Genomic DNA, 18,282 nt, shown 5'->3' with positions numbered 1-18,282 from the left:
GAATGAAAACAGAAATCTGCTCATAATATTTTTTCCACCATTGGTTACTGTTATCCTGAGCAACAGCAGCACCACAAAAGAAAAGTGATACCTCGAAATCACACTATACGGACCGCGAACGTGTGGCCCACTGTCCAACTGTGAGTTCTGGGAAGTGATAACCGGCCTTTAAAAAGAAATCCTATCTACAGCCTTCTTGAAAGACTAAGAGAAATCACAGTGAGATGCATGCAAGTGTGGCAGACTGGTGGGAATTTTCTCTAGATGGAGTGGATTTTCCCTAGGCTCCTTTGCTAACTTAGGGTACCACCTAGCCTGTGTCAGGATTGGACATCCCTGGCAAAGAACTTTCCTTGAGTATCACCAGACCACTTGTGTGAAACTGAAAACCATATTATCTATGTTTTCTAAAAGAAAACTATTAAGCACCAAAGGAACCCCATCTATCTACACTTGCCCATAGACTGAGTCTCAGATGACGTGAATACTATTTATAAAATCGTTCCCGATTGGATGAGCGCTTCCAGTATTTGGTACAAAGCTTTTCTGGCTCCTGCACACCCATTCTCATAAACTCATGTAGCAAGCTCAAACCACTGTCACTCATGGGTCTCTTTGGCCCTCCATTAAATATCAAGCTGATTTTGGGAAAGCGCCCTTTCCAGACTGGCTTCTGCACAGTAATTTATAAGCTTCTAGTCATTAGTGTGGTGCATCGGTCTTCAAAACTTGATGATAAAATATGGACTCTAGTAGTATTGTAATTTCTTTATTGAAATAAAAGCGGTCAAAGGGGTTCAAGCCCATGTTCACTCGTGCTTTCGAGAACAATTCTCATCCCCCTTACGCCTTCACCCATCAGTCTTCGGTTCACTTCCTTACAGTACAGTGACTTTCAATGCTGAGCGCCAGGGAGGGCTACACCAGAGCAAGGGGAAACAGGGACAGCTGGTCAAACTACCTCAGCTAAGTGTGACAAAGAGTTGACTGTTAACGTGAAACTACACCATGACTACTAAGACTACTAACCGCTACCAAGATAACAATGCCTTTTTAAAAAACGGCCTCGTGTTAATTCCAAGAAGGCTTTCCAACCTCTTAGCTCACTGAGCTCCGTTGGTTGTTGTCGTTTCCGGCTCACCGAACCCACTTTCCTTTCCCGGGTCATTTTTTTTATCTAATGAAGTGATTTCATAGGGTTTCGTCTGCTTGTTCAGTTTCTTCTCTCTTTGCTTCATAATTTCTTGAAAGCGAATTTCCTCCTTTTTCTCCTCGTCTTTCCTTTTCAGGGCCTCACACGCTGCTTCTTCTCGCTTCCGAATCTCCATCTCTTTTTGCCACTGTGATGGAAGTAATAATTGATTTACATATTATTTCCCATGAAGAAGCAGACATCAACAGAGCTTTTCAAACGCACATTGTTACCTGCCACTCTCCTTTCCCTGCTGTGCAGAAGCATTCCTCAGGCTTCCCACTCTAACATGTGAAAACTGCGCAAACATCTACATGCCCCGCTGAAACAGACTATCCTCCTGAAAGTAGCATCTGTTTCTACAGCCCAGAGAATTTTGCTGTCTTGTTCCATACAGATATTTCCATGACAGCATCGATTATAAAATGAAAGATCTAGCTGAAGCGACACAAACAACCAAAGGATAGAAGGAAGATTTTAAAGGGTGCAATCTTATATTATTCCTAATAAGGTTTAAAGTGGAATTAATAGTCAGGCAACCTCTCCACCGTTAACGACCATGGTGAGAATTAGGAAGGTGTGACCAGTGTTGGAACTAATGAGCGAGAAGAAACACCTCGCGGAACGCACCTCTTCTCACACAGCTGGTGGGGGAAATGGTTAAAAGGAGTAGTAAGCCCTCTTCAGACTGAGTCAACAGTTCAGAGTGGAGTCACTCCTGGCATGATGCGCTAGACACTCCTAAGAATCCTGCCTCCATTGTTCTTTGTATCCCCCTCAGCTCGGCTCACAGCCTGCCTTACCGACAGTAACAGTCTTGCAGAATGTTGAAATACTCGTATGAGTAAACATTAAATCTAAAGCATAACAAGCTACACGTTTATAGTATATGACCTGTTTAAATTTTAATGATACAGGAAATACGTTACTATTGTGGTTCTTGAGATGTTCACTGCACATCATTATTCCATATTCAGTTTCTCATAAAATAATTTTTTTTGGATGAAATACTCAGAAACCTGTGGCAAAAACATCTATAATATTCAGGCACAGCCTGAAATTCATTTAGTTTCTAAATCTGTGATATTCAATGGCAACAGATACTTCTTCTCATATATAAAGTCTTATACCTTATAGTTGGCCTTTTAAAATTTTTTATTGTTTGCCAGTCTCATAAAATTATCCCATGAATTCCAGTCATTGTTGCATGCACCCGTTCCCATCTCATTCCTTTCCCTCCCCAGCTGGAACCCTTCTTATCAGCAAGTCCTCCCCTACCAGATTTTCAGGTCTACTTTTTGTAGTTTAATCAAGGTCATACCCAAACGTAGATCAGAGCTTATTTACTCGAGCAATTTACTAGTGGTTATCCCACTAAAGAAAATGACCCCAGCCTCAGTAACTGCCTATGGCCAATAGTCTCTCAAGGACATGTGAGGACTTATATATAAGGAAATGTGCAAGTGCCCAATCTTGTGTAAGCCTCGTGCAGGTAACCATGACAACACGAGTTCAATGGCGTTGAAGTAACCAGAAGACATTTTTTTTTTGCTGTGTATCTCCTGATCCTCTAGTACCTACACATATGTGCGTGTTTGTTTTTATATTATTTTTAAGTAAAAGAGAAGTACATCACTTACCCCCTCCATTTCATTCCTCCAGCCCTTCCCAGCCATCCTCTTCTTTAAGAAGCATTATATAGCAGATTTCCATATCGGTAGTTTTGTATATCTGCGTTTCTCTTCCCTGTGCCTCCCCTCTCCTTGCTATGACTTTCTTATTCCCAGTATCACCCCTTTCTATTTTCATTTCCAATATGTTCAACTATTCCCCCTGCCCTAAGATAGGCCTCCTCCTACCTTCCTTCAAATGACTCCTATACTTCCGGGCGTTATGGACACTAAAATTTAAGCACACTCTCTAAAACTCCATAGCAAAAATCTGCACATAAGAGTATGGTGGTATATTATTTGTATTTTAATAAGGAAATCTTGCCAGAAGACCAGAGGCAAAGCTAAATCCACTAGAGGTCAGGTAATGGTGACACACACCTTTAATTCCAGGACTTGGGAGACAGAGGCAAATGGATCTTTGTGAATTCAAGGCCACCTTGGGCTACACAAGATCAATGCAGAAACAAATCCAGGTGCTGGTGGCTCACACCTTTAATCAATCCTAGCACTAGAGGGAATATAAAGTTGGAAGAGAGAGAGGTTTAGGCTGTTTTAGTTTGTAGTCACCCAGCCTTGGTAGAGGTAAGACTTCTCTAGTGGCTTGCCTGTTTTGTTTCTCTGACCTTCAGGTTGAACTCCAATTTCTGTCTCTGGGATTTTACTATTCATGCTACATAAGGGACAGCATGAGGTGTTTGTCTTTATGGCCTGTATTACCTTATTGGGTATAACATTGTCTAGATCTACCAATTTTTGGGAAAATTTCATAATTCTATTCTTCTTTCCCACTGAACAAGAGTCTACTGTTCATCCATGCCAACATAGAAGTGCAGGAACGTCCATTGTGGAGTATGGAGTCCTTTAAGTGTGTGTCTAAGAGAGAGTGTTAGAGCTGAGCTGTACAGCAGCACGATTTTGAGCTTTCTGGGGAACATAAACATTGATTATCACAGGGGCTGCACCAGTTTCTACACCCACCAACAGTGATGAGAGCGTCTCATTTTCATTCACCCTCACCAGCATTGATGGTTACTAATTTCATTAATAACAGCCACTCTGACTGACGCACACTAAAATATCAAACTACTTGGAATTTCCAATTTTCTAGAGGCTACGGATGGTGAACATTTTTCAAAAGTATTTATTAGTCATTTGTGTTTTTTCTTTAGAGAACTCTATCTTCAGTTCCTTAGACTAATTATAAACAAATTATCTGTCTTAATATTTAGATTTTAAGCTCTTTCTCTATTCTAGAGTCTAACTTTCTGTCATGTGTGCAGCTGGCATAGGCTTCCTTCACAGTGTCAATCCTTCCTAATGTCATGAATGTCCACTTGTTGGCTGTGAGCCTTATTTCATGGGTGGAGAACTATTTGAATGACCTGCCTATATATTCAAATATAGGAAGAATATTTCTCAATTCTGCAAAATAGAAAGTGAAGGAATACTTCCAAACTCCTTTTACAGAATTAGTACCATCCTAATTTTAAAACCAGACAAAGACATACCAAGAAAAAAAAAACTATAGACCAATCTCTGTGATGAACACAGACCCCAAAATTCTGAGTAAAATACCTGCGAACTAAATTCAAGAACATAAAAAAAAAATTATTTATCTTGGTCAAATTGAATTTACTCCAGACATGCTGGGATGTTTCAGCATATGAAAATCAATAAATTTAATTAATTACACAGGTCTTTAAGACCTGCATACATTATTTCTAGTTATTTCAGATTTTCAAATATAACACTGAGGTCTTCGATCCTTTTGGAAATGATTGATCCAAATACTATATTAAACAAACATGAAAAAATGAGCACCCTCTCCTTCTCCCTGGTATTAATAGGAGACTTCAAGTTTTTCTCCATTTAAGCATGATATTCGTTATAGGTGTGCCAAATGAAGACTTTTCTTAGTAGACATGTGAATCCGCCCAGCTATAGTCTCTCCAAAGCTTTTATTTTAAAGGGATTTTGTTAAAGACGATTTCTGTATCTATTAAATGATCGTATGATTTCTGTCTTTGATACTGATTTGATACTGTGATCACATGGAATATAAGGAATTATTTCTACTTTCCTGTATTTTTTTTGAGATTTGTTTTGTGTCCTAACATGTGACCTATTTTAGATAATGTTCCATGCATGTGCTAGAGTTTAGTATAATGTTCTGTAGATGTCTGTTAGGTTCTTTTGATATGTAGTATCATTTAATTCCAGTGTTCCTCTGCTTTATAGTATTGAGAGTGGAACATTAAAGTCCCTGACTATTACTATGTTGTGATTAATATCTATTATGTCTACCTGATCTATGGTGTAATTTAATTCCAGTGTTTGTCTGTTGACCTTCCTAATGGACAGATGGGGGGAGCGAAGCCACTGACTGCTCATTTTGTGATTAATATGTAAGTGTAGCTCTAGTTGTATTGCTTCATAAAATTAGTTGAGCCTGCCTTTAGTGTGTATATATCTAGAACTGTAATTCCTCTTGATTGATTTCTCCATAGTCATCAGTGACTATCTCTTCCGACTAAACTCAAGTGGAAGTCTATTTTCTCACATATTAGAATAGTGATATCTGTTCACTTCTTGGTTTTTTTGTTGCTTGGAAGATCTTTGCTCATCTTTTCACTCTGACGGCAGTGTCCATCTTTGATGACAATGCATACTTCATGGAAGCAGCAAAAGAAAGGAACCTGTTTCTAATTCAATCAGCTAGTCTATGTCATTTGATAGGAGAATTGATACTGTTCTGAGTTTTCAGTAATACATGTGCATTGATCTTGTCATTTTGCTGTCTTTGTAGTTTTTCTTATTTTATTTTTTAAAATAAAAATGAGGCATTATTAAAGCATTCAGTGGGTTTTCTCTCAAAATCAGATTACAGAAGTATCTACACTTTTAGCACTAGGTAAAGGCTTGACAACTTCAACGCATTTTTGGGGGGATCTCTGGCATTGAATTTCTAAAGTGGAATGAGGCACAAACCCAACACAATGGTAAATATTTAAATGCTTTGTCTGTAATATGAATTTTCTAACATACAACAAGTTTGGAAGAAAGGTTTCAGTACATTATGTGACAGACGTTTCCTGGGAAGAGGTATCAGGTACATCTATCTGTTCACACTGAAAAGGGAATTGACAGCAAACCAAAGTATGGATGCCAATAAAGTCCAACTTGGTGAACCAATGCACTGTTTGGCAGTTACTTACAGGAACATGGGTAAGGTGTTATACACAGGTGCAGAAGGAACTCGAAGACAGCTGCATTACAAGAGCCTACCCCGAATGGAACTCAGGTCAAGAATGCCTAAACCTGGCACAATATACTCATGCAGGCATCATGGGAGGCTGGAGAGTGTCCTTTTCTGGTGACTGTTGGTTTCAGCCTTGTGCAGGCAGCATTACCGGCTGGAGTGTCTTCTAGGGGGGTAGCCTGGTTGCTTCTTCCTGGCTGCAGGTCTGGTCTGAGCGAGGCTTTCTACATCCTCTTCTGTCAGTTTACTCTTCCACAGGGGATCTGCTCAGGTCCAGGGGCCTCCTGGAGCTATGGTTAGATGCTTATTTACTGTCTTAATCCACTCCCATCACAAGGGAATGGTTCAGTCTCCTGGGAACTGCCATGTAATAGCACATCCTTCAGGCTTCCCCATTTTGTCTTCAAAATGACTTTTTTTAAGTTTGAAAAGTAAAACGTCTTAAGGAAAGATTTTTTTCTCATATTGTCACATATTCAGATTGTTTTCAATAGAAACTCTTGATGTTTTCTAGGATTCAAACATTTCTGTACGTCTTGCATAAGTTTCTCATGTTCCCGATGAGTGCAGTGTATAGCCTACAGAGGTCTCTAAGGACAGAGCTCTGGATAAAGCATATGCCTCATCACTCATTATGGAAACTTTTCTCTCCAATGTGTTTTCCTGATGTTTTCTAAGACGGGGCGCTGGGTAAATGATTTGTCACATTCACTACAAGTGTAAGGTTTTATGCCTGCATGGATTGTCTGATGTGCACTGTTTTGAGGACATTTTAAAAGCATTTGTCACAATCACAACACTTGTAAAGTTTTCCTCCTGAGTCCACTAATATGCATTAAGATCTGAGGACCTGGCAAAGCATTTTCTACACTGGCTACATTTGTAAGCTCTGTCTCCAGGATGGACTCTGTAGTGGTCCTCAACGAGAAGCAACAAAGAAAAGCATGTGTCGCGTTCTTTACATCTGTGCGGTTTCTCTCCTGTGTGACCTCTGACCCGCTGGTAAATGATACGTCCCATTCACTGCATTTGCAAGGTCCCTGTCCAGGATGGGTTCTCTAATGCTTTTAAAGGTCCAACCATTAATGAAAGGACTTAGCACATTCTTTATGTTTTCCGACAGTCTCGGTTCTCTAATGTGATTGAAGACTTGAGTAATTGGTAAAGGATTTGTCACATCCCTGACATTTGTAAGATTTTTCTCCCGTATGGATTCTGAAATGGATCTGAAAGTATGACAATGTGTTATAGAAGTTGCCACGTTCCCCACGCTATGAATTATCTGATGCTTGCATGTAACGTCAAAATTCTTTTCATTTCCTTTACATTTATTTCCCAGGTGGATTCTCAGACTTTGACTAATGCTGGAACACAAATGTTTTACAGTCTTTAGTTTGCAAAGTTCTCCTCTGGTGTGCCCACTTTTACATCTGTTTCGGTTTGTTGATTCAACACAGGCATCACTGTGGTTACGGAATGCACAGCTGCTGTGCTTTCCTGTAATATCACTCGTGTTATAAGGTGTAAGTGGGAAGAATCCAGGAATCATTGTGCTAAGCTCACTACATTTATAAGACTTCTCTTAGGTAGCCATGGGCTGATGGACAATATGTTTTGAGTCTTAATCCAAGAATTTCTGACTTTATCACACATTTGGCACGATGGTTCTCTGAGAGTCATTCTCTGGAGAAGCAGCCATTCGTCCCTGTTGCTCTTCTCTGGGATTTTGCCTCAGGAATGGTGACTGAACCTCTGTAATATAAACGTGAGGGCAAAGATCTCATGAGCAACAACAGAGAAACTGATCACACCTCAGTCCTGCTCCTGGTGCCTGTTCCCAGCCACACAGTTCCTCTCACCTGGGATGTCCCAGAGCCACTGGGGGACAGGTCTGCCACTGTGGTTTCCTGCCCAAGTCCCAGTGCCACCACCACTTGGCTCCTGGTGGCACCTCAGAGAATGGACTTTTTCTGTTTCCTTACTGCTCTTTAGTTCAATGATTGTCCTGGTATTTTTTTGTAACTCCTTGGGTATGTTTAGCTTTTTAACATTCCTTCTATTCTTTGTAAAGCTTTCATGGTGACCATAAATTCCTTCAATCTGTTCTTGCCATGGAAAGATTTTGTTTCTCCTTCAAGTATGATGGTTTTACCTTGTATATTAGGTTGGGTTGACAGCTGTAAACTTATATAATTTGAAATACATCTTCCAATCAATTCTGACTGCCAAAGTACCCAGTGAATGGCCAACAGTTATTCGGATGGACCTTCCTTTCCACGTGACTGATATTTCTTTCTCACAGCTTTCTATACATATTTGTTCTGCATAGTTAGTGCTATAAGGATGATATGACATGGGGAGTTTTACTTTTTGATTCTATAGATTTTGGCATTCTGTGAGCCTCTTGTCTCTGGATGGGCATCTTCTAGATTTGAGGAATTTTCTTCTATGATTTTGTCCAAAAAATTCTATTCTTTTAGCATGAATTTAGTCTCATTTTATGATGATAATACATAAATTTTGCCTTTCTATGGTAGCCCAAATATCTTGTAACTCCCACACACTTTTAAAAAAAATGTCTTTAACCCTGACAGAATGATCAGATTTCTCTGGTTTGTGTTTGAGCCCTGAAATTCTGTCCTCCACATGATTAATTCTGTCACTGAGGCGTCCCACTAAATGTCTTAATTTATTTATTGTATTCTTCATTTCCATCATTATTTTCGTCTGGTTCATCTTCAGTGGTCCTGTCTCTTTACTGAGTTCAATTTTTCTCTCTTGAATTGACCTCTTTATTTAACCCAGCTGTTTGTGTTTACTTAAAATACTTCTGTGCCCTCTACAAGCTGTTTTTTTAAAAGATGTTTATAATTGTTCTTTTTTTACTGTTTGGAATTTTATCTGGTCGTCTTCATTGGGGGACATTACTATGGGATTTGTATGTGCTGGTGATAAGTTGTCCTGGTTTTTCATTTTCCTTGCATTTTTACCATGGGACCTGCCCATCATGGTTAGCTCAATGGTTAGCATTTGCTGTTGCTGCTGTTGTTGCTGGATAGTTTTTCCATGTTTAGTGGAGATGTTTGCAGATTTTAGGAGATACAAGGTTTTAGTTAGTTGAGATGAAATTTTCTTCTTTTAGTCTGTTGCTTAGGGAACAGGCTCTATCCTCAACCTCACTGTGTATTGAATACTATTCTGCTACAACAGTTGCAGACCATCAAAAATCCACCATTAAAATGGAATATCAATTGATTGCAAACCAGTCATTCCTGAATACTCATTGTTATGAGAAGTAAAGAGACACCAATACTACGGAACGCACGGGTATATTAATTAATATGAGTAAAGAGAATAAAGAGGAATAAATCATAATAACTTGCTTATATATGAGAGGCAGAGGAAAGGAACATGCATAGCAGAAGGAGTGAGAGAAGCAAAGAAAAAAAAGATAGGTTGACAATGTGAAATTTTCCCTAAAAGTACAGTGGAAAGAGAGAGGTAAGGTTATGCACTCAATGTAGAACAGTGTATTTCTCAGAAGATTGGATCAAAGATGCAAACTTGGTAAGCTTGTGTCCTTTGGGAGATGTGAAAGAATGATAAATACAGAGATACAAAGATATTAGCAATGAAGGACACAGGTGGCCTCAAAGGCTGACCTTGGGCAATATATAAATAATGAACAGCCTAGAGGGGAACAGGAGCTGAATGGAGGCTTGGTATGGGGCTTGATTCTCAGCTGACTTCTTAATACACTAGGCAGGCCTTGGGATTGGGGTGGAAGTATAGGTGGGTTCACTAACTAGAACTAGAAATGGTAAACCAAAGTTGAGGCCAAAGTACATACAGGTTTTGTAATTTCAAAAGTGATAATTACTTCTTTTTTATTTTCTCCATTTAAAACAATTAAAAGTCTTTTTTATGATAATACAAATAAGAACATTTCTTCTTTCCTTTTTCTCGCTCTAAACTTTACCATGTATCCCTCCCTGCTTTCCTGCCAACTAATGGCCTCTTTCTTACTAATGATTATCAAATACACATCTACCTATCATCTATCTATCTATCTATCTATCTATCTATCTATCTATCTATCTATCTATCTATAGATAGCTGTGCATTTGATATATATACATATATATATATGTACACACATATATGTGTATATATATATATTCCTAAATATAACCTCTTTAATCCATATGTTGTAACTTGTATGTATATTTTCAAGGGTGGCCATTTGGCAGCCAATTGGCGCACCTCCCCTGCTCCCAGATTTCCTCAACTGCCTGTTGCTCTTTGAGGAGGACTGAGATCTTGTGGACTTCCCCCACTCAGTTCGCCGTGTCTGTTGGTGTCATCCTTGTTCCGCTCACATTTAGACAGTCATATAGATGAAACTTGATGGGTGTAGCTTCTGATGTTAAGAGAAGACACAGTCTCATAGCAAACTCTCTGGTTCTCTGGTTCTTGCAACCCTTCTGCCTCTGCTTTTGAACTATTTTCGGAGCCAAAGGAGCATGAGTATTTATTTTATAGATGTATCAATTGAAACTGGGCTCCACAACTCTGCATTTTGATTGAATGTGGTTTTCTGTAGTGGTCTCTGTCTGTTGCAAAGAGAAGTTTCCTAGATGAAGGCCTTGGACTTCCCACAGGGCAGGGTTCCCTGCCCTCTCTTAAGGAGGGAGAGGGAGGGATGAGAGGGAGTGGGGGAGCGGGAGGGGAATGGGAGGTGGGGAGGAAGTGTAAATTTTTAAATGGAAAAAATTTTAAAAAGATGATGAAACAACTTAAGAAAAAAATAAAATAAAACAACTATACTTACAAAAAAGAGTGAATATACACTATCTGTGGGGGTAAGGACAAGTGTTTATAGCCTGCTTTTAGGGATGATGCTGGTTTCGTAAAGTAGTTGTAGATTCTCCTCCAGTAACCATGACTTCACTAGCAATGAGTAGTTAGGTAGGGTTTTCTAGTACCAAACATGGTCTCCCTCTTGTTAACCAGGTCTCAAGTCCAATTAGAGAGCTGTTAGCTACTACCAAAGTGTGCTGGCCACTACTGTACCCTTAACATCATTGTGTCATGCTGGCTGTTGTCACAGCTGGGTGGGAATTTTGGCTGCCTCCCTCTGGAAACTTGTATAATATCTTCTGATATCATGACAACTAATTCTTCCAAGAGGGGGAATTCAGGTCAGTTCCAGGCCGGGGTATCTCTGGGCTCTATTTCTGAAGCAAATAATGTCTTCAGCAACAGTGTCTTCTACCTCTTGTGGTGTAACCAAGAGAACAACAGACTGTGTGTTTGAGGAGTCTCTTTGACAGTCCTAGCTGAACAAAAAAAAAAAAAAAAAAACAACAACAACTGTTTATCTCTGGTATTAGAGTTTTTGTTAGGTGGTCTTTAGCACTTGGAGAAAGCATTGTGAATCCAGTTGAGAAAAGTTTATTAAAATTGCATATGTATATTTATGCACAGATTTACATATATTGTACAGGTGTTTTTAAAAAAATAATTAGTTAATAGTATGATTCCTTTTGGGCTTTTCAGACATCCTTACTATTATTCACCAACCTCTCTTATCTCCCTCCCCTACCCTAAAGAACCCCCCTTTCCCCATTTCCTCATGTGATGATTAACTTTTAAGATTTGCAAGTAAAATAAGATTTTTTAAAAATTGCTCAAATAGCATATATAAATATTTCAAATGTATGAAAACAGTTCATGGGTTGTATTTGTATCATTATTGTCCAGAGAATAGATTTTCTCCTTTTCCCACTCTTCAAACTTGGTATGGTCACAGTTCTTTTCACTGGCCTCCCCACCATAAATACAACGCCAGTTTGTCTTAGCGAACTATGATTGTTGCAATTTGGATGACTTAGTGTATTGTTTGGACTCTTAATTGCCAATATTATTTTCATTGTGCTACCTTGAAGTTGGTGGGAAATGGAAACACCAGGAAGTAGTTAGTTCAACCTCTGCACTCAACAATGCAGGTGTCATGCTATGGCTACTGCAATGTACAAAGTAACAATTTGTTTTGAGTAACAAACTAACTCCCCTATTCCTTGCATGTATAGCCACTCAACAAAATAAGCTGACTTGAGAGGAAAATGGTGCCTGGAAGCTACAAGCATATGTTTTTGTTTCTTCTCAACATTACAGGCCTTACACTCTGACAGTTCTGCTTAATGGCTATAATCTAAGCACTGAAATCAGCTGCGATGAGGTGAGGAGGAAGGTGAAGCAAGAGCTCTGGAACCCCCATTTTGTGCACACACTCAGGGATGTACTCGCTTTAAAACTTAGGGCAAGCAATTGAACCACAATCCATAATCCATTGTTCTTGTTGGTAAGCATTGAACGGGGCTGCTGTGGTGATCGAGTTAACTGATGTCAGAGGGGGTTTCAGGGTGTGAAGTAGAAGGACAAATCACTATTGTCTTATTCATCTCACAGGAAATGGCATAAGCAAGAAAGCTTTAATAACATAATACCCCAAAGCACATCCATAACCTTTCCCAGACTAAAACGACAAACTATTAGCAGTTTTATTAGGCAATATATCAAACAATTTGGATTTAATTTTTCCACTTGTTTTCATAGAGGATTATTTCATACTTATTCTGCTATAACACAAGCAAACCCACAGCTCTGGGAAAAGCAAAGGATGATGGCTCATAGAAGTTATCTCATAGACTCTTTTCTGTCTATCAGACTATTATCCATCTTGTTATTGTCCATCTTGTTAGCCTTAAAGATTCCAAATCCACTTGAATACATGCATCTATGCGTGTACATATTATATAACAAGATGGTGTGTGTATATACATATATGTATATTATCTGTGTATATTATTGACAAGTTGTTATCTAATGTAATGTATCTCGGGTAGTTTTTCTGAAGTGATTAGGGAAATATTAAGATTAATATGTTGAAATTTGTAAATAATTAAGTATTGAGAAGACTGATATATATTGATTGGTCAACAAATCTTTCCTTCTCTATGGCAGAACAGTAGTATACCTCTGAATTTGTGATGCAAATAATATCAATCAATCTCTAAAACCCAATACTTATCACTATTATTAGAGTTGCTTAAATACTGTGTGATAATTAACCATTCAATGTGGTCAGTAATTGAAATAATGCCTTCTAATTATTTTAAGAAATCACTAATTTAGTAGAATGCAACATAATCTAGAATATAACCAAAATCTGATAGATCATATTAAACTACTAGCAATCAAGTGTTAAAAAAATAATTTAAACATAAACCATATGGCATTTGGTATTTGATGAGAAAATAGAAAATAACATCTCTCCTACTTCAGTTCTGTTGCTTTAAAATGTAGAAATAAAATGATGCTTATTAGGTAAGAAAGTATCAGCAAAGCGGATTAAAATATTTTTGTGAAATTTTTTATATTGCCATTGCTTGTTTAACTCTACTAAGGACAAATCAATTATAGGTCCTTCCTAACTGTTAAGAGTAAGACCATTGGAAAGAGATGAGAACAATCTTTGTTCTAGTTTTAGAACTATACTGCAGAAGTAACTAGTGCTCACTACTAACACCAGATTTTTGTTGTGAGATATCAGAATTCTGAAAACAGGACTAGGTTAGTGTTTCACAAAGTGTCATGCCTCAGTTAAAGCATTAGGTACCATTGTGTAAGCACTGTGGTGCTTCATAGACAAACCTGGCAATGGAAATCATGAATCAGTTCTTAAGTATCACCCATTCATGCTTCAGTATCAGAAAGACATTAGGTAAGTCAATTTGCTTCTGAAGAATTTTAGTTTTTATGCTAGCTTAAGAAAGACATTTCCAAGAAATGTCAGGAAAGCTGCACCCATGAAGTCTCATCAGCATGGGTCCCTAAACAAGATCTGAACAAGGGTGACACCCGTAGACATGCTAACAAAAGGGGGGAAATATCATAGAGTTTCAACCCTAGACAAAAGAAAGCTACAGATAATTAACAAATGCTAAGAATGGGAGAGATAGACTTCCCCAGGGAAGAGGTTCAAAATTGTTTATCTGATACCAAGTTTTTACCCCTGAAATCATGTACATACACTTAACATTATACAGACAGAGCAAGTTGTATTTATATATTTAGGAATATATAAAGGTGGAAGAGGAGTGGGCAAGGGCTAAGGGGAGTGGGGAGGAGAACATGAGGGATCGGGAAGGTCGAGTTGGGGAAGAACAGAAGGGGAGAACAAGGAAAGAGATACCTTGAAAGAGGCAAGCATTATGGGGTTAGTGAGAAACCTGGCACTAGGGAAATTCCCAGGAATCCACAAGGATGACCCCTGCTAAGAATCTAAGTAATAGTGGAGAGATTGTCTTAACTGACCTTCCCCTGTAATCAGATTGATAACTACCTTAACTGTCATCATAGAAACTTCATTCAGCAATTGATGGAAGCAGATGCAGAGATTCACAGCTAGCACTAGGCTAAATTCCCAGCCAGTTGAAGAGAGGGAGGAGTTATAATATGAACAAAGGGGTCAAGACCATAATGGGGATACCTACAGAAACAGCTGACCTGAACTAGGAGGAGCTCAGCTCCAGACAGACAACTGGGAAATCTGCATGAGGCCAAACTAGGCCCCCTGAATGCGGGTGACAGGCGTGTGGCTTGGGCAGTTTGTGGGGCTACTGGCAATAGAACCAGAATTCATCCCTAGTGCATGAAGTGGGTTTCAGAGCCCATCCCTTATGAAGCCTAGATGCGGGGGGAGGGGGAGAGACTTGGCCCTGCTCCAGTGATGAGACAGACTTTGTTGATTCCTCATGAGAGGCCTCACCTTCTCTGAGGAATGAATGGGGGTTAGATGAGGGGAAGGTGGGAGAAGTGAGAAGAGGGGAGGGAGAGAAAACTGGGATTAGTACATAAAATAAAAAAGATTATTTTTAAAAAAGAAAAGAACATAAAAAGGAATATATATTTATATATAATACATATTATATATATAAACAATTAAATACATTCAAGCTACAGATTTTAAGGAGAGTATGGGAAGATTTGGGGAGAAGTAAGAAAGGGTGAAAATAATGTAATTTTGTTTAATTCTTTAATTTTTAAAAAAAAGAAAGCCAGTCTTACATGATGGTCAACGATTTCTGCCAATTTCTTATCTGCCTTGGTGAAGAAATCTGGATATGGAAACATGGAAACTTCTAGTACAGAAGAATGGTCCCTTCAAAAGAACACAAAAAAAATTCATCTAGTATTAGATTTAGGCACTATCCTTCATTAAAACATGTTTAAGTCATAATTTGCTATTAAGCATCTTGATGCTACCTTACTAACCTAAAGAGCTTATTCTGACTAGATTACCAGTATGTTAAATTTTAGTTTGTCAAAGTCATTTTGGATAACCAAAACTAACATTTGGGAGGATAAGATATGACATATATAATACAATCTATAAAATGATCATTTTAAACAGCAAATGAGACGTAAGGACGCAAAGGGTAGAGTTAGGATATTAGAATATCACTCTACTTGATGGGGAGGTTTCCTCATACAACCCTGCCACCTTGAAAGCTCTACAGGATGCCTAAGCCTACAAATTTGACCTAAGAAATTATGAAAACTATTGTTGGAAGGCCACTTAGTCATTACCAGCAGCTCAGACCCGAAATAATCACATAGAAACTATATTATTTAAGTCACTGCTTGTCCCATTAGCTCTAGCTTCTTATTGCCTAACACTTACATCTTAATTTAACCCATTTTTAGTAATCTGTGTATCATCACGAGGCTGTGGCTTACCAGATAATGTTCCAGTGTCTGTCTCTGGCAGGGGCTACATGGCTTCTCTCTGACTCTACCCTTGTTTCTCCCAGCATTCTGTTTAGTTTTCCCTGCCTCACTCCGTTTCCCTATAGCTCTGCTATAGGCCCAAAGCAGTTCCTTTATTAACCAATGGTATTCACAGCATACACAGGGGGAATCCCACACCAGAAAACATGATGAGATTTTAATATTTATTTAAGTTGTCATATAACTGTGGTACTTTAGCAAGAGCTTATACATTTGCTGCTGTTATAAACCTAGGCCCCCAATTAAGGCAGATTTAGAAAACAATTGTCCACATAATAATTCTACTATTACAGACACTAAGAGAGAATAGGTTATACTGAAAAACATGTAGAGAAATGAAATGGTAAGAAAGGGGGGACAGTTGAGAGAGAAAATAGTTTTAAAGAGAAAGGCTTAGGGAAGAAGGGGGGAGGGAATCCTGAGAAATTTCAATAACCCCAAATGAAATCTGATCAATATATTAGTTTGGAGTTCTTCACATTAATTTTCCCATGCTTGTTGCCTATATCACTCTAACCAGCTCTACATTCTTGATTTCCATTGTCTCCTGTAGAACCACGTGGACTATTCTGTCCCATGGTGAATCCTTCTCAGATCTCCATCTACGGTCGCCACAATGCTCACTTCTCTGCAAACCATCCTCTCTCCTCTGGACTCAAGTCTCTTTGGAATGTGTGACTCAGTGGTGGTTTGAATGAGAATGGCCCCATGGGCTTATTTGGTCAAGTACTTGATTCCCAGTTGATAGAACTGTTTGAGAAAGATTAAGAGGCATGCCCTTGTTAGAGGAGCCATGTTACTGGAGGTGGGCTTTAAGGTTTCAAAGACCCATGCCATTCCTAGTGAGCTCTCTCTGTGCATAGTGATTGTTTCTCAAGCTGTTAAATAAATGATAGCCAAGCTACAATCAGTAGACCAAGAGAGGTTATATAGAGAGGAAGGGACTAGCAGGTAGGTATACATGGATCTCACTGGGAGAGAAAATATACAACCCGAGCTACTTCCAAGAGAACAGGTAGCTCTCCACAACCTGACAGCAGTGCACCATTGTTGAAGACGACATCCACAACTCACTGCGTATAGAGAGGCTGAGCTGCTGCCTACATAGAACCTTTACCCCTATGTCCTAGTGTCTTTGGTATGGAAAGTTACTCTGAATGCTACCAAAAGGAATCCTAAACACCAACGGAGCCGCAAAACCTTTGGTCTACAATGATGTCCTGCCTACAAATATGCTCCGGCAATGGCAGCAGAAAGCCTGTGATAATAACCAACAAATTTCTGATTTGACTTAAAGCCCACTCCACAAGATGGAACCCATACCTGATATTGTCTGGGCAACCAAGAAACAGACTAGATAGCTCAGAGACCTAGGGTAAAACCAAATACTACTGGTCTTTGGAAAAAAAAGTAGTAATAAAATGGCTTGAATTGACTGATATTCCCCTACACTCTTAGATCAGTGCCATGTTCAGAAATTATTATATCCAAATCCAAGTTATTCAGACTATGCTGATTATTTCTGTCAGAGAAGCTTCCTCCTCCAGATGGAAATAAATACAGAGATGCACATGCAAACATTACACACAGAGAGGGAGACCTTCAGACACACAGCTCTAAAAGGGATGTCACCATCAAATCCCTCCTCTCAGAGCTCAGGAAACTCTAGGAAGAGGAGGAAGAAAGCACCAAAGGGTGTGGGGGGCACCAGGAGAACAACAAGGCCTTATGAGTCAACCAAGCAAAGCTCATATGAGCTCATAGAGATGGAAGTAGTAAGCACAAGGCCTACACACATTTTCCCTGGGTTTCTCATATATACATATTAACTTTCAGTTTAATATTTCTATGGGACTCCTGAGTGTATGAATGACGGGCCTCTGATTCTTGAGACTGTTCTTAGTGTTCTTTTTCTTCTGCTGGTTTCCTTCATCCAACTTCATTGTGGTGTGTTTTTTTTTTTTGTTTTTTTTTGTTATGTTCTTTTCTGATGAAAGAGAAAAGGAGAGGATATGAATGGGGGGAGGTGGGCACAAACTTGGGTGAGTAGAGGAAGGGGAAACTGTAATCAGGACATATCGTGTGAGAAAAGAATCTGTTTTCCGCAAAATGGGGAAATACGTAAGCTCTCGGGTAGTGGTGGCTAGGGACTCACCCTCTGAAACTATAATACACAAAAAACTCTTTTCTCTATCAGTGTCCTTGGTCATGGAGTCTCATCACAGCAGTAGAAAAGTAAGGCAGAAGTTGATACCAGGGAGTGGTTGCTGTGATGGGCCTGATCATACCATATATTCCATATT

At 39.0% G+C, this 18,282-nt stretch overlaps 1 protein-coding gene across 1 annotated transcript in view; it reads right to left on the bottom strand.

The window, feature by feature from the left end:
- Positions 1 to 848: 848 nt before the first annotated feature.
- Positions 849 to 18,282, bottom strand: part of Tmem232 (transmembrane protein 232) — a 263,281-nt gene continuing 245,847 nt past the window's right edge. Inside the window, exons 13-14 of the mRNA XM_005361332.3 lie at positions 15,257 to 15,350; positions 849 to 1,340 (exon numbers count right to left, since the gene is read on the bottom strand). Of these exons, the coding sequence (XP_005361389.1) occupies positions 1,104 to 1,340; positions 15,257 to 15,350 (331 nt within the window). The 3' untranslated portion in view covers positions 849 to 1,103. The remainder of the gene's footprint in view (positions 1,341 to 15,256; positions 15,351 to 18,282) is intronic.

Source organism: Microtus ochrogaster, linkage group LG4 (assembly GCF_000317375.1).
Source record: "Microtus ochrogaster isolate Prairie Vole_2 linkage group LG4, MicOch1.0, whole genome shotgun sequence".
Taxonomy (NCBI): Eukaryota; Metazoa; Chordata; class Mammalia; order Rodentia; family Cricetidae; genus Microtus; species Microtus ochrogaster.
The sequence above is the reverse complement of the archived record's forward strand: the minus strand, read 5'-3'. Positions and strand labels throughout refer to the sequence as shown.